Genomic DNA, 26691 nt, shown 5'->3' with positions numbered 1-26691 from the left:
GAAGGGCACAGCCCCACAGAGATGTGAGACATTAAAGATGGGCTCAGCACCGGCTCTGGTTGTGTTTCTGTGCATCTGAGGAAGGCAGAGGTTCGGCCGAGATCATTGCGCTGCCTTCGCTCCGAGAGGCCAGGACTGGGTGCGATAACCAGGCTCCTGGTGTGGAGAAGGGTCCTTTCCCTCTTCCAGCCCCTGGGGGAACGAGGCCTCAAACCCCAACTCCACCCTCCCAGCCACATCCTCAGCAAGGTTCCCCCCTCCACAGTGCACCCACCTGCTGGCCACAGAGCAGCACTCCGGAGCAGAAACAGCCCCTCGCAGACCCCCAGGATAGCGCCTCCCCCTCCTCGGGCACAGCCCGCCCATGGCTCCCAGAGGCCGTTGTCCCTGCAGGAAGCCCTGAGCTTCCTCACGTTCCCCTTTCCTCCACCCAAGGCAGGTGACCATATGGGTGAAGAACCCACACATGGGTTATTTTAGGTCCTGAGAGCAAGACAGAAGAAGTCGGGGAGCTGGACCTGGGTGGAGGGAGATGCCACTGCAGACAACGGGTGGCATTATCTGGCTGTGCCTGCTTTTAGAGGGACACGCTTGAAAGCTCAACCCCTGCTCCCCCATCCCCAGTCGGAGCAGAGGGGCACAGTGAAGCAGCTGCAGCCCCTGCACCCACGTAGCCAGCTTAGGGGAGACTCCTATCACCTTCGGGAGGTCTCTGAGAGCCTCGGGGCCCTCCACAGCACACAGTGGGGAGCGTTTGGCTTCTTACCCCACCCCTGACTAGATGCTGCATCTGTGCTTGGAGCGTTGGTCTAACAGAGCCCCGACTTTGGGTACCGGTGCCCCCATGGGTCAGGCTGGGGGGCAGCGAGCACCACCCGTGCCCTGGCTCTGGAGGTGCTGCTGCCAATCCCCAAGATCTCGATGGAGAACCAGTGAGTGACCCCAAATACATCACGAGAATCTGTACTGCAGCTTCTCACAGCACCAACGGGAGAGCCCAAGGAGCTGCGGTCACAGCACTGAGACCTTTCCCAGGAGAGGGGTTTAAGAGCAAGAACACTCCTAGAAGAGTTTTTACATCAGCTTAGTCCTGATCTGAGTCGGCGCTAAGCCAGGGTGTAAGCACACCGAGACAGATGAAGCCAGACTACAATAAAGCCCACACAAATATAAAAATACAGGTTTAATTGCACTTTATTTTTCAAGAAGTGAAACGTGAATCCCTCAGGTTGTCTAATGGTAACAATAAACAAGAGGTGGAATTTGTTAGTATTAGCAATGACTCCCACTAGGACACTGCCACAGACGGGGCCAGAGGCCACGTACCTCGCTCAGACCAGCACCAGGAAGGGAACCCTCAGCAAATCTGAGTTTCACACGCAGCACCGCCTCACTGTTTGGTGCTTTGACCTCTGGAGTGGCTCCCCAGGAAAAATCCAGCTCAGTTCACCCCACGAGAAAGGCGCTGGCCCAGCTCCAGGCCAGCTCTTCCACAGGCTTTGGTCTCTTCCCCACGTGTAGCTCCATCTGGCAGGGACCTGCCCTGTGCTATGCTCCAGCAGAGGAATGCCCAGGATTTAATTTTTGCTTTTCCCTCCTCAGAGATGGCTCAAATTCAGTCCAGAGAAAAGAAGAGGCAGCTAGAGAAACAAAACTGCAGTGGAATTATTTTAAACACTTCCATTTTATTACGGGGGCTTATTTCATTTAGAAGACTCTCAGACCTGCCCATAGTTTTAAACCGTGTTAGTGCCAACAAGGGTGGAAGTGCTCTGAGCAACCCAGCGTGTTTGCCCAGTTCTCTGTCCTCACTGCTTTCCCCTCTTACACTGAAGTCATACCCTGAGCCCTCTGGTGCCTGGCAGAGCCCAGGTGAGGCTGGGTTATAGTTCCTGTCCCACCCATGCTGATTGCTACGCTTCAAACAGCGGCAGGGAAGGCACAGGAGATGGGCTTGGCTGCCTGCAGTAACCGTCTCTCCAGAAAAGCAGCACACGACACAGCTGTATTGCTCCTTTCAGTGCCAGGGAAACAACCCAGAAAAAAAATAACAAAAAATAATGTCCCCTCTGGACACCGAGAGAAGAGGAGCTGGCTGCACAGTGAATCATCTTTCTGAGGTCTCGGTGAGCCTCGGGGCCCTCCACAGCACACAGGGGGGGCATTTGGCTTCTTACCCCACCCCTGACTAGACACTACATCTGTGCTTGGAGCGTTGGTCTGACAGGGCCCTGACTTTCAGTACCGGTACTGGGTGCCCCCACGGGTCAGGCTGGGGGGCAGCGAGCACCACGTGTGCCGTGGCTCCGGAGGTGCAGCAGGGCCAACCCAAGCTGCCTCAGCCCTGAGGGTTTCTCTGGGCTGGCTGTGCGGACCCAGGCCCCTCCCAAAACATCTGCCCACAGCCTCTCAGGCCAATCTCTCACTGCACGTTGCTCACAGGCAGTGACAAGAGGGTGGAGAGTCCCTGGGAGCCACCCTGGTGACTAAGAGAAATAGTCCAAGGGGATCTTCACCAGGGCAGGAGATGAGATTTTAGTCTGTATTATTCTTTTTTTCTAAAAAGTAGTTACCTACTGCAGGGTCCTGCCAGACGTGTTCTTCTGAAGCACTTGACAACGTTCTCATTTGCATAAAGTTTCAGATTAATGAATCAATGGTTCACAGAAGTAGGACAGTGATACGAACGTGCACTAAGACCGGTCGGTTCCTTCGGCTCGCCCCAACCTCTGCGTGGGTTTGTCAGGGCAGAGCGATGGGGCCCAAGTGCCCATGAGCGCAGAAAGAGCCACTTTGCTCTCAGGCCCCATCGGTCTGCAGGACAAGAGCCTGGGAAGTCCCCGGTCGGTCACAACTGTCCCACGAACGCAGCTCATTATGTGCCAAGTGCGCAGGAAGAGGCCGTGCCCAGGGGAGAGGCCTCACCATCCAGCTCTTCATCCCAGCCAGTCCAGATCATCATCGTCATCATCACCGAAGAGGGGAGCTGGAGGGGGACGCCCCTTCATGCTCTGGAAGTCAAGTCAGAGCGACACTGGTCAGTCTAAGGAGCATTGCAGTGTCTAGTAAAGGCTTCGTAATTCTGGCTCGGAAACCTCCATCAGCTTTAAGATGACATCAAGAAGCCTCCATTGCTGAACTTTTTGTATTCCTCACACGTTTCTTGATATTCTAGGGGAGATTTTACAGGCTAAGAGAGGGGTGAGACAATAAAACCCTTCCATTAGCCTGGCAAATCTCACCCACTTCTGTCATCACTCTCTCAGCCCAGGCGACCCCTCCAAAGCTCAACACTGAAAAAACCCAGGGACCTCCGGTTTGTGCACAGAACGCTCGGGAAGCTCTGAGCTCCGGCAGCAGGAGCCAGTCAGTCCCCCAGTGCCACGGGAAGGATTTCACAGACAAGGTCAACGTCTGAACCAGTTTAGTAGGAGAGGAAAGACACAAATACATACCACTTCCTCCTCATCCTCCTCTTCAGAGGGAACTTGAGGCTTCAGTGGTTTATGAGATGCTGTTTCGAAGAAGTTGTCGTCCTCAAAGAGGCTAGAGGAAGATAAAGAATCAACAGTTCGCTTGCAGGTGATGGGAATTTGGTTTTACAAGTTCTGCTGAAGAATGATGGAAAAATTTTGCCACCAAGGCAAAAGTGTTAAAGGCAGGTACTATCCACCAGCACAGAACGGTGCTGGGACCCGGCAGCCACCCATGCCAGACCCTGGAAAAAGCGGCACGCTCCCCTCCGCGCTCAGCTGCGCCCCACGTCCCAGGGATAACGGCATCGTTTCCTCCTCCAACAGACACCAGCGTCCCCCTCACCAGCCAAGGGCTGGTGCCACCATGGTGCATCGGCCCTGCCGCAGGGTGCTGCCACCCCAGAGCCAGCACTTCAGTGGGACAGCATGACCGTGGTTGCCCCGGCAGTCACAGCTCACCTGGAATCTTTTTGGCTGGGGCTGGAGCCCCGTTCCTGCTGTCCTGGGGTTTCTCTGACAACAGCTGAGCTCGGCTTTGTGGTGCTGGATACTGAACCAGGCTCCTTCTCGGAGCTGGCTCCATCTGATGGGCCTGTGCAGGTCCCTCCCTCACCGTTTAGGGGCGGGGGCTCTAAACCTCCCGCAGAGGAATCTGCCTTCTGCCCCGCAGCCGGCTTTTCTGCTAGCACCGCTTCTCCTGGCTTGGCTTCTACCACAGAAGGATCCATGACTTCCACCTGCAGAGATGCTCTGGAGGGACAGCGTTCAGCCTCATTCCTGGTGGGACTGCTCTCCTGCCTTCGCTCAGCTGGGACAAAGTCCTCATCCGCCTCGGGAACAGGCCCCTTATCTGGATCAGCTGCATAAGAGAGATGTTCTCCTTCGACCTTCTCCTCTCCTGACTCCCCACTGCTCCATGTCACCTGCTCCTCCTCAGGAGTTCTGGGCCTGGCAGGCAGAGGAGCAGCCTCGCCGTCCCGGTCAGCCACCGCGGGGCCTGGGGTTGCTTCCACAGGATCCGCCGAGAGTGCGACACTCTGTGCCGGGCTGCACCGCACCGGCTCTTCATCATCAGTCTTCGCTCCAGGTGATCCCTCCCGCCTTGCTGCTCCTGTTCCAGATTCCTCCTGCTGACTGTCGTAGCCTGGCTTCTCCTGCTGTCTGCTGAGTAGCTGCAGTGTTACACTCTACCAAAAAAAAAAAATCAGTAAAGAGAATGGAGGTTATACCCTAAACATAAACCACCACAGATCCCTTTACCTTCCACTACTGGGCTGCTTTGCCACCCACAACAAATTTCTGCTTCATGCTTATTTCAGACTCAACAAAAATCTGTGGTTCTAGCCCCACTGATGGCCTTGTCCCTCTCACCACTGTCGTACCTTAATAGTGTTCATGACAACACCCAGAACCGTCCTGCCACTGTATGTCTCCTCCAGCTCAAATTCACCCCGAAGGGACTGAAATACACCATTCATTATCTTCTTCACCTGGAAAAAGAGCAAAACAGGAAACAAAGATATGAAGCACTACACTCAACATCGGATACTTCTCCAGGTGAAGGAACAATAAATCCAAACACGCGGTTTCCAACGAATCTGTTTTTTCAAACGAGAAACCCCCGTAACGAAGCAGAACACACTCTGCCACCTTCATTCAGAACCACTACATGTACACACACCAAACCCAACCCTCCAAAACGGAGGCAGGTTGCACAAAGCCAAGGCAAACTGACACTTCTCACTATTCTTTCAATTGTTCAATCTAAACCTCAAATCTCAAGTTTTAATCTAATAATAAAATAAAAAAGCAAGCAACAGAGTAGGCAGCAGGAAGATCCTTTATAGACCCTGCTATAAGAATCACAGCGCTTCTGTGGAAAAAATAAGTTTTCCTTCTTATCTCTGCTCAAATAGAAATAACTCAAAGGAAAACAGATTTGCTTAGTAAGGAGAAACATTGGAGAGTCAAACTCACTTCCTCTGTGAAATCTGCAGGCGAAGATCCGTCCCGATCCTTCTCCAGGTCCTGGATGCGTTGTTCATAGTGAGCCTTCAGTGCTGCGAGATCAGACTGCAGGGCTGAGCACTGCCAAAGAGAAACCTGCGTCAGAACAGCTTCACGGACAACAGAACGGGCTGTCTGGAAACAGGGTTTTTTTAAGCAAGGGGTAAATTGCTGAGTGGACTTCTAAGCAGAGCTTTGACGGGGTGTTGCAAGACTTAGCTGATAGTAACAGCACCAAAATAAAGACATCCAACCAAGTTAAAGCTTTGGAGGTCCAAAACTGTGTCATTAGCTCATTGAGTTTAAAGTAACAGCTGCTGCATTACTCTCTTTACCTTCTCTTCGATAGGCTCTAGCTGCTCCAAACGTTGCTGAAACTCAGACAATTTTTGCTCCTCTGCTTTTTTCAAGTGCTTTACAGCTGCAAGCTGAAAGACAAGAACTAGAGCCCATCAGTTCACAGCCCTTTTCAGAATCATCTCCTTTCAAAACAGCTTCTGCTCAAAACCAGTTGCTCAGAACAGTGCAGACAAGAGACTGTAGCGGTTGCTTTAGTCTGGGACTGACACCACCTCAGCTTTCCCTCATTCAGAACCGCGGCAGTGAATTCCTCAGCCCACCAACCCAACATAACATGTGCAACCACAGACTCATCCCGTGGGCAAGATCAAATTCTCTAACGGTCAAGAAACAAAAAAGTCGAGCCACAAGTAGGTGGGAGAGGACTGTTGGTTCCAGTTCCTGGCTGTCTGGCATTACATTTCAGCAATAAAGAACAGCCCTTTACCTTCTCTTCCAGCTGGGACACCTGCTGCTGCAGGGAATCTCTCTGCTCACACACCTCCTGGTACTGTCTAATGTGCTGCTCCTTGGCCGAGGCCAGCGTACGTTCACATTTGGCTTCCCACTGGGATTCCAGCTCCGCCTGGATGAGCGACAGCTGCCCATTGTGTAAGAGAGATTGTTAGAAACACACGCATATAATCCACATCTGCACAGGAACTGGCTGAAAGCTTGGGGCTGGACAACATCACCTGCCCCAGGCTGGAATACCTGTGTGCAGACAGAGCCCTACAGCCGTCACTAGCTCCTGCTCATCCCTCTCAGAGTTCAAATCCGGCCACAATCCCTCAGGCTGGCCTGAAGGGCTGGCTCAGATTTCCCATCTCTTGGTATATTTCTAAGCAGGCTTTTATTAATCAGCAATCCTATATCCTCCTCTCTACTACAAGCTCAGTTTGGTGCCTCTCCCTTCCTCAGTTCAGTGCTCTCTTTAACGCAGTGCATGCCAGTCTGCTCCAAAGCTGCACCAAAACTCTTGCAGCCATGTCAAGGGGGCTGTGAGTCGAGGCAGAGAACGAGCGGGACCCAGCAGCCTTCCTGCCCACTCAAACTGTGCCCTTCCTCAGAGCGACACCATCCTAAAGTCAGAAGCAGGGCAGACAAACACCAGTAAAGATATTTTAGAAAGACAATCAAGTGAACTCTGTGTTATACAGTCAACCCCTAAAAATCAAGCAGATGATGTTCTCACTCTTCTGCTGCCTGAGCATTTGCACAACTATCTCCTACCTGTAGGTTCCTACAAGCCTTCCAGACACCTGTTGGAGAAGGTCCCATGAGTGCTCACCTGCTCTGCTGCTGCCTGGTCAGTCGAAGTCTGTGCCTTTTTCAGCAGCTGTCGAAGCTCTGCTGATAAGATCTGCGTATTTCTTCCATCTCCTCCTCTGCTTGAGCTCTCTCTGAGAGGGATTTCTTCTTCCTCTCTGCAAGATTCTGTAACACAGAACAGGACAGAGAACAGGCCAGGCTGCACCAAAGTAGCTTCTCGTCCTCGATCAGAAAGAGCTTCTTTAAGCAGGGACTCTTAGTGCTTTAAAATCAAGCTAAGATTCCTATGTCTAAGATATTTTTAAATAAAAATCACATGAACACAAAGGATGTACCAGCATAGTGATCCTTGCCTGTGGACAAGTCAAGATTTACCTAACTTGAATGTTTAAATGCAAGAACGTTGGGTTACATTTCAAACAACTGAAATGCTACATCTCTCTGCAATTCTGGCACCAGACTTACCCTCTCAAGAGCCTCCTTTTCCACTTTTAGGTCCATCAGCTCCTCCTCCAGTGCTGTAATCTTCACATCCAGCTGCTTGCGGCTCTGCTTCTCAGCTTTGAATCTAGTCTGAGTGTCATTAGAGGCTTCCTGGAGCTCTGCAAAAATACACTTTGCTGTGGGTTTCAGCACTACATATGCTTCAGGTCAGCACTTTTAGGGGTTGCTGGGAAGGAACATAATCTCTTGAACAATAAAGAAAATCAACAACACAGCTTACACCCATAAGCAGCAACAAGGATGCGCACACCCTTCATATATCACAGGGAGTCAACATCCTTCTTTGATACCCTTGTGACTGATCCTAGGGAAAGCAGGAATAGAGATCCCCAAAGAAAGGAAAAACCTACGACTCCTAAAGATGAAGAAGAAGAATGCCATAAAGAAGCTCTCACGGAACAGGCAGAATTCTTACCCACTAACTGTGCCTGCAGCTTGTTGAGCTGAGCCTCGTGCCGCTCGGCCTCCTGCAGCGCAGCAGAGAGCTGCTTCCGCAGGTCCATCTCCTTCTTCTGGTGGGCGGTCAGCTCCAGCTGCAGCTGGGAAACCTGCGCGGTGGCAGCTGCTAACTCTTCTGCAACTTTGGCCTGTATCACAAAAGGAAGCAGGGAAAAGGTGGGTGGGTGGCAGGGTGGAAAAAAGGGTACGTGAGTGTGAGAAGGAGCCAGCAGAGCTGCTCTCACAGGCAGGAGGTACTGGAGATCTCATCAGGGAAGTGCTGGGGTCCAGCACCTCACAGACATCTCCACGCTGAAACGGTAACAGCTTTTTTTGCCATGTCGCTGCAAGTTGTTTGGCAGTAACCTGGCCAGACTGACTAGGAAGTTGCACAAGGCCACCAACCACCTCATCACCACGTTTAGTCCAACTCAGAGAGTTTTCCTGAAAGCCTTAAACATGTTTTTAAGGCTAGTACCAGTGTCTGGTGGCTCTGCTCAAGAGTTCTCAGGCTACAAGAACATCCATTCAAGTAAAAGCCTGGGCTCCAACACTTAATTATCTTCAATAAGCTTACAAATCCCTGAAAAGCCACACTTGTTCCAGCTAAAAGTGCACCTTCCCACCAGAGCACACAGCACCGAGTCACCATGAGGTGCCCGCACAGGCAAGGCTGTCATTTTGGAGCACAGTTCTCACAGTAATTTGTTGACCTGTTTAGATTTAGTATTGCTCAAAGTCAATGACTCATGTAAAACCAGGCACTAACAGAGCTTGTTAGACAACTTGTACAGAAGACTTTAGGAGAGGCTCAAGGCATCAAGCCCAAGACACAAAGTCACGTTCCCAGCCTTGTTGCGAGGCACACAAAACTCAAGAGGATGCTCTGCAAAGGACAGAACTACACCTGTCAGAAAACCTCGCTTGCTGCTCTCTGTATCCACACCTACATTCAAATTTCCACAGGATTTCACATTCTTGTTATTGGTAAATTCAGGGTAATTCGAGTTTCCCTCTGCTTTATCTCCATAAGAGAACTAAAGCATTTCTCTTCAGGCTAGGACCACCACCTTCTGGCAGGGAGGAAAGCTGTAAGCAAAATTTTTCCAACTATGGTGAGGATGAATGTGCTGACCTTGAGGGCTGGGATACTACACCCTGAATTTTAAAGAGGAGGCGGTGTTTCAACAGAGACTGGCTAAAACCTGACCTGCTTTCCTCTCATGTTTCCTTAAAATGTCTCACGGCAGTTGAAGATACCAACACTCCTAAGCAGGCTAAAACCAAAACCCCATGGCATACCTAAAGGTTATTTTGACACTTTAATGGCAAATTAGAAAAATAAAAAGGAAATTCTCTGCCAGGAACTGTTACAAGACTTAAGTTTCTGCAGTGAATGCTTCATATTTCCACTAGCTCAGCTCCAGCCTCCAGCTTTCAGGTACCAAGAATCTTACGTGATTTGTATCTACTCTGACAATTTTATGATCACACCCTATTTTTCTCCCATGGCAGAGGTCAAAGGAGCAGCAACATGACTGATTTCTTCGAAAGGGCTCCCCAAGAAAGAGAGGACCAGTGGCTGCGCTGCCAGCTGCAGAGCCCTTTTCCGAGTTGAAGATCCGTGCTAATTCAAGATCCGAGGCGATTCTTTTAACGCCCATCAGCTTCTAGCTAGTTCCAGAGGGAGCCGGGCTGGTGCTACCTAGGGCACGGTTATCCATCCCCTACGCAGTCCGCAGGCACGCTGCCTCACCTGGTGCCAGCCCCGATCCACCGGCAGCGCGTGCTGGGAAGAGAAAGCAGCGACAGGAAACAGCAAGAGTTAAGAACACAACTTGAAAAGCAGAGGCATTAAATCATCAGAAAAGCAAAACGCTTCATCACAAGAGCCCAAGGCATGCCAGAGAAGCCTTTAAATTATTCTGAGGACTGCAAATGCTTAGACAGAAAACGATAGTGAAGCTTGTCTTAAAAAGAAAGATGCTAAAGGTATCCCTCCTGGTACATTACACACCATGGAGGCAGGAGCGGTCCTACGTGTGACCGCCGCGCTTCCCTGCGCTGGGGAGCACGTGAGGAATTACTTATCGTTATGGAACATGAAGTCTTTGTCTAAAGTTGTGGTCTGCTCTGCCAGGGTCGAAGATCTACAACCCCAAAGCAGCAGCTACTAACATCTCTTCTCAGTGCCCCCAGATATAGATGCCCAGCCTGTACCACAGACTAAATGGCCAGTTGCTGTTTTGAAATAAAGAAGAGGTAAAATAGTTTAAAATTCTTTTCCCTGATTCTGTCTGTCCGTAGCGACCTCGGCAATTGCAGTTACAGAGGTGAGACAAAATGAAGAAATCCCAGCCTTCATATTTACAGTCAATACTCTCACAAAGCCAGGGGAAACCTTCGTCAGTGCAAGTTGTGGCTTTTCTGGTCCAGCCTGAAGCCACCTCATGTGACGGTGGTATCACCTGGGCAGGGACTGTGGAATCAAGCGGAGCCCTATCGAAAACGAGGCCCAAAAGATCCCTCAAGATCATCTCTCATACTTCCAAAAAATGCTTCCTCCCCAAGTTACTTATCACACTAGCTGGATGTTGCGCTCACCGACAGAAAAGAGTCTTATCTGCTATTTCAATCTGATTTTTTCCTTATTAGAACTCCTTGCACTCCCTGCATATTACAGGTATGCGACCCAGGCTCTCAGTGGGAAAATGCAGCCCTTCTTTACCATCCGCTCGCCCCAGCAGACAATTATCCACCATATGCTGCTCTCGTCTTTAGCACACCTCAGAAAGCTGCAGCTTATGTCGTTTTTAGGTGCATGGAGTTATGGTTCTCATGCAGAACAAGCATTTCTCATCTCACATTTGAAATGGGGTGACACACAACTGCGCAGAGGAGCACGGTGCAAGATTAACACGGTGTAATTTAAGAAGACAGTGCCTGAGAAGGCAGACACCGTGTCAGTACCAAGCTCCAAACTAGCCTGTCTGGACTAGGCTGTCATAAGTGGACATTACAGGACAGGCAGCCATGCACAAGTTCACTTAACTGGTTCAAAATCCATTTCCCAGCAGCCTCTTTCCCAAAAGAACAACACATTCTTGGTAGAAACAAACAGCTTCTGATTAGCATTAAAAAAGGTGCAAAATTACAGTGAAGAAACTCTAGTAGGAAGTAATTTTTCTTCTAGCTGCATTCATTCTATGTCAGTTACAGAGAAAGCATAAAACTTTCCTGAAACTGTCAGTGCAACTAAAGAAACAAAAAGTACTTTTTCAACCCAACAAAGCCCTGCTACACAACTCCTGAGCATGCTGGCCGTATACCTATAAACTTAATAAACCTGACACTTTCCTGGAAGATGAGAACGTTAAAGCTACAACAGCAGAAAGATTTAGCTTTACATCCTGTGCTACTTTTGCCACGAAAAGCACTCACATTTTTTTCCTCAAAGCAGCTTTTGAAAGGTTAAGCTTAGAACTACAGTTGTCTCATAGGAGAGCTGACTTAAGCCTCGACTACCAAGGCTTCAGCACATTTTAGGGCAACGAGCCCCTCTTTTCTGGTAGCAGCCAGAGCTCTGTGGCTCAGGTCATATTCACCATTACCTTCTCCTGTTCTGCATGCAACACTCTCGCCTGTGTGGTCTCGTTTGTTGTTTGCAGGGAATGGTTCCTCCTCTCCATCAGCAAGTTACTCTGTTCGACGTATCTGCAAACCGAGGAAGACCGTGTGAACATTTACGTAAAGACGTAACTTGGAGCAAAAGGCGCAGACAGAAAAGGTCACATTTTCTCAGTGACAAGCCTGAGATGATTTTGCAGGATGTCCTGCACTAAAAGCCTGACCTCGAAGGGGTGGAATGGGTGTGCCTGGCACAGCAGAGATTGCAACAGTTTGGATACGGGCTTTACCTCCCTGCAACAAATCGAATGTTCCTACCACACAGCCAAGAGTTCTAATAACCCGATATCCACAGACCTTTATCCATTCCCCTAAAACAAGTTATTCCCATTCTTAAACTGAATGGAACACACATGTGACTGTAAAACCAGAACATGTGGAACTAGGAACACCAACAGTAGAACTGGGGACCCCAACCCCCCTATGATTTCTTTCACCTTGCTAAATAGGCAGTAAAACCAAAGGGACTCCCAGAAGCAGAGTGCCTATGATTTCTTTCACCTTGCTAAATAGGCAGCAAAATCAAAGGGACTCCCAGAAGCAGAGTGTGTGTGCTCAAAGATGACAGCGTGAGGGGCTTCCTCCCGCCCTTTTACTTATTTGTATTTACTGTAAACCGCAGTTTTGGATATATGCCCTGCCGATAGAGAAAGGGGGAAAAAAGCCACTTTTAATGCTTTAAAAATTAAAAATATCAGACCATGCCTCTATCCTAAAGAACACCTCTCCTAGTTATACCTAACCAAGTGTAAGCTAGAAAGTTTTTGCAAATGCAGAGGTTCTACTCTCGCACTCCTTACCTCTGATTCCGTTCAATCAGCTCGCTGATCTTCTCATTCTGCTCCTCAATCCGACTGCTCTTCTCAAATATCTCTTGCTTCAGCCTCTCGTTCTCCTAAAGCATAGCTCAGCATGAATATTCACCTGACTCAGAATTCCTCACAGCAACACCTAAACCTTTGTTTTGTACAGATGCAGCACACTGGTAAGACTTAGCACCTCCTGTGGTAACACCACAGGAAGGTGTCGTGCTACATTTAGCAGGAATCCTTGCACAGGACAGCGGTTGCCAAACCACATTCCAGAGAACATTGCATCTTGTTGACTTTTTCACCCACAAAAGCCACTGATTATAAGGCTGCTGCCTGGAAAAACTACTAATCGTAAGACTTAAGTCTTGAAAAACAGAAGTAGGTGGTTCTTGCAACACAGCCCATCAGCTGTGAAACTCCGTCCTGCAGGACCCTGCGGGTTAAGTCTGTAACGGTTTAAGGGGAGGCTGAATTTCTCACATGAACCTTTTGCCAAGGCTTATTAAATACCAATATATCAACTCTGGCTCAGAAAGTACACAAACCACAAACTGTCCAGAAGAGCCTTTTTCAGGTGGAGAGGGGTGGAAATCATTGTTTATCTCCCTCTCTTACCTAGGCAGTTGATTTGTGCCACACAAAGATGGAATGGGTGGACGGATGTTTAGGCCAAGTCAGTACAGTCACCCTTGTTAGGGATAACACGGTGGCCTTCAGTTCCTCATGCAAGTACACAACTAACGCTGTGCACGCTCACCTGGATTATGCGCTGGATATTGCTCATGATCATGGAGGCTTCCATACTAACAGAGGAGATACCAGGCAGCAGCGAGCTGTTACCAGTGTTTTGTTTCTGCAGCTCCTCCACCTGCAGGGAGATGAGCCCTTCTTAAGCCAGATAAAACGAATTTACAGGCAGAGGTAAGAGTCAGACATCTGCAAAGATCCCTTTCACTGTACCATCTGAGCAGCTGTGGGGTACTGGCTACTCTATCAACTCTAACAACTCCTGAGGGGCAGCGAATCTCTCCAAACACATATTTAATACGATATTTAAGATATTTAAGAGCTATTTAAGGGATATTTAAGAGCCGGCACCTTCCCCCAAGCCTAGGCTTAGCTTTTTCATTGCCACTGAACTGCTCCTGCTTCAGGGTCTGGTAATATCGGAATTTTCACTAAGTCAGTACCTCACTCACAAACTGAATGCGGGTATTAAAACAGAGCCAACTCCTCGGACTACGTTTGGAGAGCTTCGTTACCAAGGCTGCCTACGTCACGCCTTACCTTGGCCGCCAGATGATCCATTTTATCTACAACTTTGCTAATGGCCATTCGGATTTCAGTGTTATGCTGCCGAGCTTCCGTCATCAAAAAGGAAGTAACATCCCCGGGTGCTGGAATGAAAACGAGAGAGATCTAGAGTCCCGAGGGGCAAAATGCCTGCAGACGGACATTTCCGAAGCAATGCTTGGTGGTTTGAAGCCTGCCAGATAAGACAGCCACTCTCTTCCCAGAAATCAAAGGGACACAGCATCTAGAAAACTAATAACATAGGAATTTTCCAAATAAAATTAATATAGACAGGTTTATGAGTACAGGAAATCACTGAGCCATGTGACAGCACTTGGGTTAACACGAGGTAAGGCCCCAGGGACATGACAACAGGTAAAATCAAACAGCAATGAAGGTTGGCCTCTGGAACTTTAAATTGAAAAACAAAAAGAAGAGGTGCTCCAAGAGAGGTTCAGCGATACTCAAGTCTTCCTTGAACAGTTCCTTAGGTGCTTTTAGTCCTTCCTACGCTGTGCCTTTTTGGGGGGCTATGTCCCCTCACTGAGTAAAGGCCTCTACACGCACACTTCAATCCCTTCCCTGGCTGCTAGGAGAGCTGTTTACACTGCAGTTCTATTTATAACCGGAAGCACCAGCTATAAAATACCTTTAGTAACACAAAGCCTGGGCAATACACCTAGAAATTCCATCCCCTTTTACACTGTGTAAAGTTCCTCAAGGTAAGGAAAAAAAAAAAAGGGCATTTACTGGAAAATGTTTGTCCCTACTTGGTATTAACAATCAGTATTTATGAAACAGCACGGCATCACAGACAGGATAAATAGGTGTATGTATGCAACCAAAATCATTATCACAAAAGGGTTTACTGCAGGTATTGCAGCCTTCTGAAAAGCACGTACTTTTTTTTAAACGTACCTTGGTAAGGTGCAGGATACATCTGTCCAAGAGGCTGGAGCTGAGAAGCAGAGGCAGCAGCTTGGGGGTAAGCAAATGCCATTCCTGGATAGGCCTTGCACAACAAATTTAACGCATTAGAATGGTTTGATATTCTCCTCCTCCTCCTTACACTTTAGTGGTTTTCATATTTTTTTTAAACCCCAGAAACAAGGATGGTATTTGGAAAGTAATAAAACGGACCTAACGAGCTGGAAGTCAAATCGCACAACAGTCATAGTAAAAGGAAAATAAGAGTCACTTCTTCCAAGGCTTAGACATGTGTTCAAGTTACCGCAGCTCAATAAGCCGTCTTCTTCGCCGAGGTTTAAGCAAAAGCACCCGCGTTTGTGAGAGGCAAAGACCAGCCCAGGAGCAGCTCACTCTGAAGCTGAGCTAACTTGAACGCAAGGTTATTCCTACAAAGGGCTCAAGAAGCACGACACAATTCGTTTCCAACTGTACTGCTCATCGGAAGCAGTTGAACAGATTGAAGAACGTGTTAAATGCTACAACTGCCTCACTCATACCAATTTACTCTTTTGAGCAAGGAAAAAAGAAAAATTACAACACAACTTGGGCCAAGTTTCTAGAATAATTGGAGACATCAAGGTCAAACTTTCAAAACAATACACCTGATGTCCGATCAGAACTTCACTTTAGTGACTAGTTTCTATCTCAACAAACAGAAACGTCTACCTTTTTTATCTTGTTACTTGCCACATTTTCTCATTTTCGACACAAGGAGAAGGCAAAGCCAGAAGTAACGCAATGTCACAACAGCTTTGGGCTTAGTGTGGGGTTTTTCTTGTTTGGTTGTGTGGGTTTTTTGTTTTGTTTTTAAAATGCAGTGGTTTTATTCACTATCAAATGTTTTCTTTTTCTGCCTGGACCCTTTGAAAACAAACAGTGTGTCTATGTGATTATAGGTCACTGATTTCCAAAAGCTCCAGGAAACAGGCTAAATGAAAACAACTACAGAAAACAGACTGTAAAAGGCTTGGGTTTAGACTTCATAGAATTACCTGTATGAGAGCTTTGTACTAAGTCTTCATTATCTGATGTAGAAAATACATCGTGTGTTAAGCCCCCAACATTTTCTTGTTAGCAAGCAGACTGCATTGCTTTACAGCAGCAGCATTGCAAGCCTTTTAAAAGGTTTATTCTTTTGCTGGATGGAAAACTCTGACCCACAAACATTTTCAGTGTGCTAAGGAGCTCTCTCAGAAAAAACAGATCCTGACCAAGAAAAATTTCTAACTCAAATGCTTTTGTTTTCACCTGCTCTACAAGGACTTGGAAGCTTCCACAACAAAGGCAGATATTGAAGTCTGTTTAGTTCTTAGTTCAGCTTTAAGAAACAGAAAATTAGCCCTTTTTGATTAAATTCCAAGAGGCACATGATGGAAACCTGAGAATGCCAAAGAATCGTCACAGGAAACAGCCTGAGATTCTCATCCTTATGGGCTGAGAAAAAGTCCTTGCTCCAGCAATAGAAAAGACGAAGATTTATGAGAAAGGCCAAAAGTGTGAACATTCTCCTCAATTTTGTTTTGGTACCTGAAAGCCCTGTGCTCCTCCCGGCAGAGCTGAATGGGGCTGGATTGTTGCAGGTATTAAAGCAGCAGAAGATACAGGGGGTGCAGAACCAGCTGCTTGAGGTACTGGAAAGGAATAAAGAAATTCAGCATGCTAGAACTAACACTACATATAATTAGCATGGTAGAAATAATTTAACTTGCCCAATGTGAAATGGCTAAAAAAATAAATTACTAAACAGGCAAAAGCTTAAGACAAGCCTGTCTGCAGCCTTGTGAAAATTAAATCTGGTCAAGCAAGTGACAAAAGATCAAGAAAAGAATAATCTTTCACAAAAATGCCACATCTAGCTGCATTTAGACAGCCTCTCTTCAGCCAAACAAAGGCAGCTCTGAAGTTTACTGATACACCATGTTACTCAGACTGACTCCAAAGACTGCTCAGCTGACCAGCAGCTGACATCACTATTCCAGTGTGGGAAGACAAGTCAAGCTCCAGAGCTGCCAGCTCTCCAATGCCCTTCACTCTCATTTCCAGCGTTTTCAAAGAAAAAAATATATTCCGTTAGCTGGGAAAGGATTTGTAACAGTTCCATTTACAAATCGCTCGCCCTAAAAATCTCAGTGCCACGTCAGCACACATGATAACAGAGCAGCTCATGTATCGTGGCTGCTCTCATAGCGTGAGATCACAGCCAAGACATATTCCAAGTTCTCCAGGCTCATGCTTATGGAGCTTGGGATCAGCAAGCCCGGTTAGAATCGTATAATCACAGAATGGTGGGGCTCGGAAGGGACCTCTAGAGATCATCCAGTCCAACCCCCTGCCAGAGCAGGATCCCCCAGGGCAGCCCCACAGGAACGCGTACAGGTGGGTTGGAAAGTCTCCAAAGAAGGAGACTCCACACCCTCTCTGGGCAGCCTGGGCCAGGGCTCCGGCCCCCACAGAGGGAAGAAGTTTCTCCTCATGTTGAGGTGGAACTTCCTATATTCTAGCTTAAACCCATTATTCCTATTACTGGGCATCACTGAAAAGAGACTGGCTCTTTCTTGACACTCACAATAAGCAGCTACTTAACAGCTCCTACTTCGGTTCCTGAAAAGAATCCTCTATTCATCCAGCCTGCAAATATGTAAGATTTCTCTCCACAGCACTGCCAGGCTTGCCACACCTTACCTTGTGTGGACACCGTGGGCAGTACTGCATGAGCTGGCTGTGACGGTCTCACGGAAGATGGGGCCACCGGTTGTGCTGTCCCTCTTGCTGTGTTTGGATCCTAAAAACATCTCTGTGTTACAAGGAATGCTGAAGAACAAGGAAGCAGTTTGAAGCCAAGCTCACTTGAGACTAGCTGTTACCCAGTTAACCCAACTGAACTAGATGGCAACAGCGGCTTCGTTAAACCCTTCTGCCACAAAACCAGAGCACCCTTTCCACGTGCAAAGGGAGAGCTATTGCTGCAGACTCCACTTTTAAGAATTCACACTGTAGAAAAAGCATTAAAAAAAATTATTCACGATGTACCTCTATTTCCGAGTCACTGGAGTCGAGTTGACTACCTGCTGTTCCAGCAAGGAAAGGCAGCATGGGCTGTCCCATCTTAGCCATCCGAGAAATTAGCTTTGCCTTTGCTACATCTGGATTCTGAAAGAAATATCTGCAGTTACTCTTCCTTTGTATCTCAGCCCGGGCTTCTGAGACATTACAGAGAGATCTGTCAGGATTAGACTCTTCTAAACCACCAACTTAGTAATTCTAGTTCTTTCAAGTTTTCAGTGACACTCTGAAAAACTGATTTTCAAGCAGACAAGATAACACTGCAGATTTGTTGATCTGGCTTGCTTTATACACTCTCTTCTGGGATGACACTGCAACCCAGCTCTGCACAAAACACAGCATCAAGAAGAAAAGGTATGATTTTTTTTCTACCACGAGGCACACACAAAGTCTTCTCATGCAGCTATAGAAACTTACACCCAATGTCCCAACTACTCTTTTGTCCATTCATCTGAAAAGGAAAACTCGTCTTGTGAATATCCACACGGTCAAAGGAACTTTGATTTTAAACATAGGAACTGGAACTGAAGTTCCTCACACATTCTGCTAATCCCTTCAAAACCAAGGCCCTCGCCTGCTGTCAGTAAGGTCAACACTCGAGACATTATTTGCACGATGTTCACTTTACCTGCAGCAGCGCTGAAGGCAAAGGTAAAACCAACTAAGCTTGCCCACTTAAAGCAAACTAACAAATTAGTCAGGAGAAACCCCCTCCACTCACCGCTAGCTGTTCACTGATGGAGTTGGACTTGGCCCGAACAGCTGGCTCGCTGAAAAGCCAAACGGGTGTATGTTGATACCAGAGATTAACAAAAATGAAATTCAGGATCAAATATTCTGCATTTCTAACTACTGCCAAACACCCTTCCCCTAGGAAAAACATTTTCTTTTATTGTGAGCATTTCTTTTAGCTTACTTTTAGAAGACTCGTTGCAACATTATCCGAACATCATTAGGGACACATTCCACAGCTGTGGAACAGCTGATTACAGAATGATCATTTTTGTTGATTGCTGTAAGGACCACATTCTGGTACAAGCAATTTTAACCAAGACCAACAGCAAACTACTTCTGGCAACTAAAAGTCTAGTTAAACTTGAACTTGAAAGGATGACTGACTCATTTAACAAATAAATGAAAATGTAAAAAATGCAATTACAGAAATCAGCTATGACCCAAGACCAACTTATGACCATACTGCCACCTGAGAAAGCCGCTGTAGCAGCCCCCAAACAACTTAATCCCGCTAGATCTCAGTAAAGCTGCAGAACAACAGATTCCTTCCATTTCTCTAAATCCAAGTCAGCATTCGATCAGAAAACTTCCTGCAAGTCTCGGTTAGCGAGCATTCCTCCGCCCTGCAGGTGACACCAGGCTGGCACATGGAGGATTCACACTGGCCAAGTGACGCGTTAACATGGCATCACACCACATGTGGATGAGCGCTGCCATCTTTTAATACAGCAAGTTTTAACCAGGCTGCTTCTTACCCGGGCTTTGGAGGTACCGAAGACGGAGGGGACAAACCCGTGTCCGCAGAGAAGCCATCTGAATTAGGTACTGGAGAAGGTGCAGGAGAATCCCTTGAACTAACACTCTGTGCATCCGAACCAGAGCACTCCTTTACCAACTTCACCTTCAAAAAGACACACATACACACACAAAATTTTCAGCAACGTGTTTAATTTTGATAACTACTCCTTTGTCAAGCTCATGTGCTTCACGTAAAAGCATGAAACTGATTCAGCATCGGAGAAGCTGAGTCTTTACATCCTGTCATTCCTCACTACAAGGATTTTATTTGTGAGTCACTTGGGAAAACAAGACAATGAAAAGATCCCAAGACAGTTAGAACCAACATGTCCTGGTAAACAGCCTAGAGAGATTTTTTTTGCTTTAGGGTTTTGTTTTGGTTCGTTGGTTTTGCTTGGCTGGTTTTTTAAAATTAAAAGATACGCATCTTCCTGAGGTATTTGGTTTACAATAGTTTCCGAGCTGTAACTCTCATGCCCACAGCAGGTTTTCACTATCCAGTCACAAAGCTGATCTAAAATAAATGCTTGGCAGGAGACACTCACCCGCTTAACTTCCACCTCAAAAACTAAAGTAGAGTCTGGAGGGACACGGCCAGCCACGCCCTGAGCACCGTAGGCCCATGCCGGAGGAATAATGAGATATCTTCGCCCTCCTTTCTTCATCCCCATCATTCCTTCTTCCCAGCCCTTTAGTTTTCAGAGACATAGCAGAAGAGAAAGCAAAGAGTTAGTTCAGTGACATTATAATTTCTTTTTTTTTTTTTTATTACACTGATAATAGCTTCAGGTACCAGCTATGGAAGACTCCAAAACATACATAGAGAGATTCTTGTAAAATCCTATTTATTTTCAGTCTGCAGCACTAAAACAAACATAAAACCCCACCCTGAAAAGCTCAGCTCTTTAAAACAGCAAGCTTCCTTTTTACCAAACCGGACAACTTCTTTCTAACAGCGGCATCGAAAAGGAGACTGGGATATATTGTGCAAATCACAAAGAAAATAAAGTTTGAGTCACTGTTACAGCATGTTTCTTACTAAATGAAAGAGAAATAATATAGATGAATCCTGAACAAGATGTTCAGTAAATCAAAGCCCTGAGACTTCAATTATTATAATGGAAGTGCCAGAAGTCCTACCTTGATGACCTTTCCAGATCCCAGCTTTAGCCTCAACAGCTTGTCTTTGTTAACATTCGAGTCAAACACCTGGAGAGTTGAAGAACAAAACTGCAAAATACATGGACTTCCCAACTGTTTCAAGATTCTGAACACTACTTTAACTTTCCATGAACTCCTACAACCTCTCATGTGCTGCTTAAAATCAATTCTTGGACACAAAACAGCGTGGCTACAGCTTCTAGTCCACCGCACAGAACAATTTCTTACGTGAATGATGTCTAGAAAATTCAAACTTTAAAACTGTTTTAAGCTTTATGGTCGGGACAGGACTGGGCCAAGTAAAACACAACACGACAGGCTTTTATCAAGCAGCAAACAACTGCCTAAGTTTTGTACATTAAACTAAGACACAGGCAGCTGAACAACTTGTGTGACTAAAGCGAGCTTTAGTCCCATTCTGGCACATAGAAGCATGCCAGGTAGACCAAGAAAACCAGAAAAGCTGAAAAACAGAAAGCCTTTCTTTGGAGCAAAAAGATTCAGCTGCAGGTAGCTGCAAGTGCAAAGCTCTTTGCTGTGATTTTCGCTAACAGTAAAACCACTCTTATGTTTTAAAGGTAATGCTTTGAAATATCAAAGCACACCTTTTGCTTATCAGCAAAGTGGACTGGACACAGCTGTAGAGGATGTAGAAGCAATCTCATTCCACTAATTCTCAGCAACGTGCTTTGTGTCAGACAAGGCCCTTCTTATCACTTCCTCAAGCTGTTTTGGACAGGAGCATAGCTAGCTTCCCTTCTCACCGATCGCATTACTATTACTGTGTGAGAATGTCAATGTGTGAAAGGTAAGAGCATTTCAGTCGTCTCTTCCTGAGCTGTAATGGAATCCCTTTTTATTTTATAGGTAACACAACAGACCTCGCGGTGCCATAAGTGACTGAAAAACCACCAACGCGAGGCTAGACGTGGCAGGTGCCTTCCAGGGACTGTCATGCTCACTTACTGTTGGAAAGGCAGCAGAAACATTCTTACTTGTCCGAGTCCGTTGTTCTGAAACAGCCAACCTGTGTAGGCAACCTCCAAGGAGTCTCCTGCTTCTACTCCCTGCCCTTCTCCAAGGAGGAGATCCTGGTAGAGCACCGAATCGAGCACCGGGGAGCTGTTCCATTTGGCAATGCACACCTGCGGAAGGGAAGCCCATCAGTGTCTGTCCAACAGAGCAGCAAGTTCCACTACAACTCATTACAGGTCTGAGGCATTTCTTCCCCTTCTGATCAAGTTTACAGAGGTGCTTCCAAGGCATTCCATGCTTCCTTGTGCTGAATTTTACGATAGTAAATACTCTCTGCTCTACAGAACCACTGGTCTGTAGAATATCTGCAAATCCTCATCCAAAATCCCATTGGAAGGAAGAGGGTCCCCAACTCAGAGAACGAACGAACTCAGACACCTAATGAACACAACTCAGCCAGGCTCATCGCAGCTCTGCCTCAATTACAACCATGCAGATGCTCAAAAGCTGAATTTCAATGGTTACACTCAGAAGATACTCAAAAAAAGATACTCAGAGCTGAATTTCAATGGTGAAATACAATTGACTTTCAACCCTTCAGCATCCAGGTGCTCTCAGAGCCACATCTCCATTTGTCTGCTGTTCTAAACAAGCCAGCAAATCGCGCTCGGCACAGAGTGAGTAGTTACCTGCTTACTGAAATCGGTTGCTGCCTTTTCCGACTCAAACATGATGGACCAGTTTTGTCTCTGGTCATCGTAGAACGTACTGTAATTGTTGGGTTGAACCTGTGGGAAAGGAAATTTGTCCTATGTTATACACAAAGAGAGGCATTCAACTAAAATTAAAAAATCGACATCCAAAAGAAGCTTAAAATAAGAGCTACGGAAATTAAGCAGGGGCAGAGGAAGAATCATGCTGTATTAGTACCAAGGTTCAAACTACATCAATTAGCTTTCATTTATGTGCTCACTATCATGAAAGAATTCACATAAATAACTGAGCAAATATTAAGTCCTTCACAGGTGCCACAGCTTCCACAAGCTTCTTTGAAGCCAAGTTCTATAACGTATAGTGAGATTTTTACATGTAAGTGATCTTTTCAAAAGTATGGACTATATTTTAAACTTCCAGAATAAACTGGAGTCACTCCTTCCTCACTTAAAAATCCTTGACACATGAAGCTGACTACATAACCCATTAATCTTTCAAAATGCACTTGTAAAACTAAAGAGTGAGCTTGCATCCTAGTGAGAAATTTGGACTGAAATTCTACTACTTCAGAGTAAAATTTCTATCAAACCAAGAAATGTTATGTCACCTGATAACAAGCTAGGAGCAGCAAACCAACACATTAGTTTTCTGTAAAACTGGCGGAAAACAGAACTTCCTAAGAGATCCCCTCTTAGGGCTTAAAATGCTCCAAATCGTTCTTATCGCATGAAAATGCTGAGTGTCAAATTTCAGAGAAGAAATACTTCCTCGCTACCATTTCCTTCTGCTTGCTCAGTATTCTCTCAGTCACTTAACCACAAATCACTAGCAAAATGAATTTTGTTCTGTTTCTGTGCATTGCAGGACTGTGAAACTCAAAATAGCTCTGTGATCTGCAGGTGATCTGGAGGTAATAACAGACCTCCCACGGCGTAAGGACCTGAATTGTGAAATCTGCCGACGAGGTGCTGGCTGAGAGGCAGACGGAACAGTCTCTTGTGCAACACACATTAGGTGTCAGTCAGATGCTTCATCTCAAAAGCTGTAAACAACCCGTTCAGAGTCATCTTTTGTTTGCTGAAAAGATCACTGAATGCTTTTGTGATCCAGAGTCTCACCGTGAGTACGAAGGCCGGGTGGATCCTTGCAGTTGTGATCTGTTGCTGCTGACTCATGTAAAGGATGATCCTGTACTGGATTCCACAAGGAATCGGGCAGGGGAAAAGAATAAAAAGCAGAAACTCAAAATGTCATTTCTAAGGTGCTTTGTCAAACTCAGAGCCTAAGGCTACAGTATTTATTTGTCGAATACACCTTCCAGCAACCTTTCTCACAGCAAAAATACATAACAAAATTTTGTATCACCTATTAAAAGTCCTTGAAAATATGCAGGATTCATTTAGCTACACGAATCAAGCAATTTAAACTAACGATTTTGCAATAAGCAAGATGCTTTAACTAATTCCACATTTCTCCCCAGTTACTGTGCACTAACCCTTCCATACATACAACTCACAACACAGGGCAAACAGGCATAAATCAGATGCAGCAGACAAAGTGATAAAAAGTCAGAGGGAGCTTTGCAAGTACTAAACAACACAGATACAACAGTAAATCAGAGCTGGCTCTCTTAGACACAATCTGCTTAGGAGAAGTGCCTTCCTTTACGCAGCTGCCCTCGGCACAGCTGGCTGGTGAAGCAGCTGCTCCAGCTGTGCAGGCTGTGATACCATAAAAACAACCGAGAACGGCTCCTGCACATCCTGTCCTTCCCAGCTCCACCACGAGAGCCACACCTGAATGCTTCTCAGATCAACAACTCAGGAATTAGTTGAACCCAACTCCTATTTTATTTCTTTTGTTCTTGCCAAAGGAGAAGCAACTCAGACAACATAAATTTGGAGTTGGAGGATATGAAGCACCAGAAGTAGCAACACCAAGGACATATCAGGCTATTCAAAGTATCTTTTAAACACACTGATTTACTGGGCACCTCAGTGCCATGATCTCAGAGGAATACCTGGGAAGGAGAGATATTTTTGATACCAAACTAACAAAACTTAAGTGAAGCGTCCCTGTACTGCTGGACAAAATTTCGATTTCCACACGCACAGATTTGTGATCCGGTTGTCAAAGACATTCTGAATAAATATCAAAATCACTTCCAAAAACATTAGAGATGGTGCAGTGCCTGCCTGAACCATTGCAAAATATTTCAGGCACAAGTTGTAACAGATCTTACAAACTCGGCAGATTGCAGAAAACAGAGATGTTACCAAGGTAAACAGCCAAGCCGTAAGAAAACCCAGGGGGGCAGGAAGGTGTAAGCAGCAGCGGAACGAAGGCCTACAAAATTCTGGTGCGCTCAGAGAAACACTACCTCATACCAGCGTGCTCTCGGCGTGACAACGTTAAAGAAGTGAAGTGTTTCTCACCTCTTTAGTAGCATGGTTCCCCACTACTGCTGCTCCATACTTGCCTTGCTTCAAGTACTGCCCATTTGTACTGGAAGACAAGCGAGATATTCAGCTGCAGAACCCACCCTGCCTCAGATTTCTCTCTACTGCTGCTGAGTTTTTCTTCTTCAGAGTTCAGCTCCCTTTCCTCATGCCTAATACATCACGCAGACTTTCCTTGCTTTAAGGCATTACAACTGCTGAGTTTTTCTTCTTCAGAGTTCAGCTCCCATTTCTCATGCCCAACACGTCACGCAGACTTTCCTCACTTTAAGGCATTACAACTTTTTCCTTGTCCACGGATTATGGGAGCATACGTTACAGCGTTTCGAGTTGAAACCTTTTCACAGATCCAGGGCAAATGAGTTTTTACGTTGTGGCAGCATCGAAGCACAGAGAATTTTACTGCCTTTGGTCCATGTTCACGCCTCAGTTCTCCACGAGGGGGGAGCATTCGACAGAGCTGCCTGGAACCAGGGCAAACGTCAGGCCAGCACCCCAGGATGCAGCTCCCTGTAATGGCCAAACCCAGAACTTGCTATTTATTTGACAACCGCATAACCCAGAACTACAGCATATAAACTGAAACTTTTTTTGAGCAGAAACTTGCATTGACTTGTAGCATTTCTACCATGCAGACACATGTCTGTAAGCAATGGTCTCTTCCCACTCACTCAAAACTATCTTCCCTTCATGATTAGGTCCTAAGCTCCCAGAGCCACAGACTCAAACAGGTCATGCAGGAAACTACCGCTGCACTTACTAGCGATAAGCATGGACTGCGGTGGCCACGAACACTGACGGTGCTCCCGAAGCTGCCGGGGCCACAGGAGCCTTCTGGGCTGCTGGACCTGCTGAAGAACGAAAAGCAGGAATATCTGTCAGTGATACAAACCGCTGAGCTCGCTGGCCAGTGATGACAACATGTTCCTTCGCTGAAAGAAAAAACACTTCAGAAGATCGAAAAACAAAAAATCTCATTCCAAAGGCTGCTAGAGCAGCCAGCTATAGGGAGAGTACTACAGGAAAATATCATTTAAGAAACCCAAATAAATTATCTTCACTGCTGTTGAGCACAGAGGCCCTCATTCTCCCAGCAAGACACGCGCTGCAAAGCTTCTTCCCCACACTCAAGACCAGCTACTTACCAGCTGCCGTTTGACCCTTCTTAGGCTGCTTTGGTGCAGTGTACTGGAAGAATTCATTTCCATAGCTTGAGACTGTTTGATCCAGGCCAAAGAGAGAAGCCAATCTAGCACTAAAAAGAAAAATAAACTATTTTACCGTATTTAACACAGGCTTTATAGAATATGAACGCCATTAATTGTAAGTTACATCAAATATAAAGTGGTTAGCATCACTTTAGAAATAGACAAAGTGATGCTTGTTAAGCAGCTCTATATTAATTAGCTATTTAATTTTGAATAAGCAGAACTTTTAGATGAAGCGGCTGGGCTAAGTGGTACAATTGTGTTTCACTTCCTCAAAAACTGCTGTCAGGAACAAGCGAGGACCGAAACTATGCCAAATAAGAACTTACTTTAAAGCAATGACTAGGATTACCGTCATGTAAACCAGATGACTGTTACAATACCCAAAAGATTATGTGACCGAGAAGCTGCTGATCAGCACCAGAATTTTTCTTCTTCAAGTGTCCAGGAAATGCCATTAAGTTTTAAAAAGGCAGACGCTTTCACATCTAAGGGCGCAAGTAGGTTATTCCTACGAGACACATCGCTTGCAGTTTTACGGCTTTAAGCCCCTGTAAGCTCACCTACTCCTGCTATCAGGGGACAAGTGGCTAACTCAAAGTACAAAGCAGAATCCACAAAAGGACACCGCTGCCAAGTAGACTTATAGCATTTTACATAGAATAATTTGAAATATAACCATTTTCTAAAGAAAAAGAGAGACTTAGTTTACAAAACTTGTTAAACAGCAGCTCCTTGAAGAGGGCGAGGAGTGAGCGCAGGTGGAACTGCAGCCACCGAG

The 26691-nt window shown here is 46.3% G+C and overlaps 1 protein-coding gene across 1 annotated transcript; it reads right to left on the bottom strand.

The window, feature by feature from the left end:
- Positions 1 to 2936: 2936 nt before the first annotated feature.
- On the bottom strand, positions 2937 to 25957 carry FKBP15 (FK506 binding protein 15, 133kDa; the record flags this gene model as incomplete). Its single annotated transcript, XM_009876214.1, is given in 29 exon segments — positions 2937 to 3011; positions 3456 to 3546; positions 3936 to 4663; positions 4859 to 4966; positions 5454 to 5564; positions 5819 to 5911; positions 6271 to 6423; positions 7114 to 7172; positions 7175 to 7259; positions 7560 to 7696; positions 8014 to 8185; positions 11648 to 11750; positions 12524 to 12618; positions 13293 to 13403; positions 13823 to 13932; positions 14747 to 14840; positions 16325 to 16428; positions 17480 to 17579; positions 17828 to 17947; positions 18582 to 18630; positions 19351 to 19496; positions 19939 to 20082; positions 20534 to 20602; positions 21550 to 21699; positions 22219 to 22317; positions 23362 to 23436; positions 24679 to 24748; positions 25463 to 25553; positions 25848 to 25957. Coding segments are annotated over 29 exon segments (3652 nt in total), but the record flags the coding sequence as incomplete, so codon positions are not given.
- Between the last annotated feature and the right edge of the window lie 734 nt (positions 25958 to 26691).

This window comes from Apaloderma vittatum, unplaced genomic scaffold, assembly GCF_000703405.1.
Source record: "Apaloderma vittatum isolate BGI_N311 unplaced genomic scaffold, ASM70340v1 scaffold789, whole genome shotgun sequence".
NCBI lineage: Eukaryota > Metazoa > Chordata > Aves > Trogoniformes > Trogonidae > Apaloderma > Apaloderma vittatum.
The sequence above is the reverse complement of the archived record's forward strand: the minus strand, read 5'-3'. Positions and strand labels throughout refer to the sequence as shown.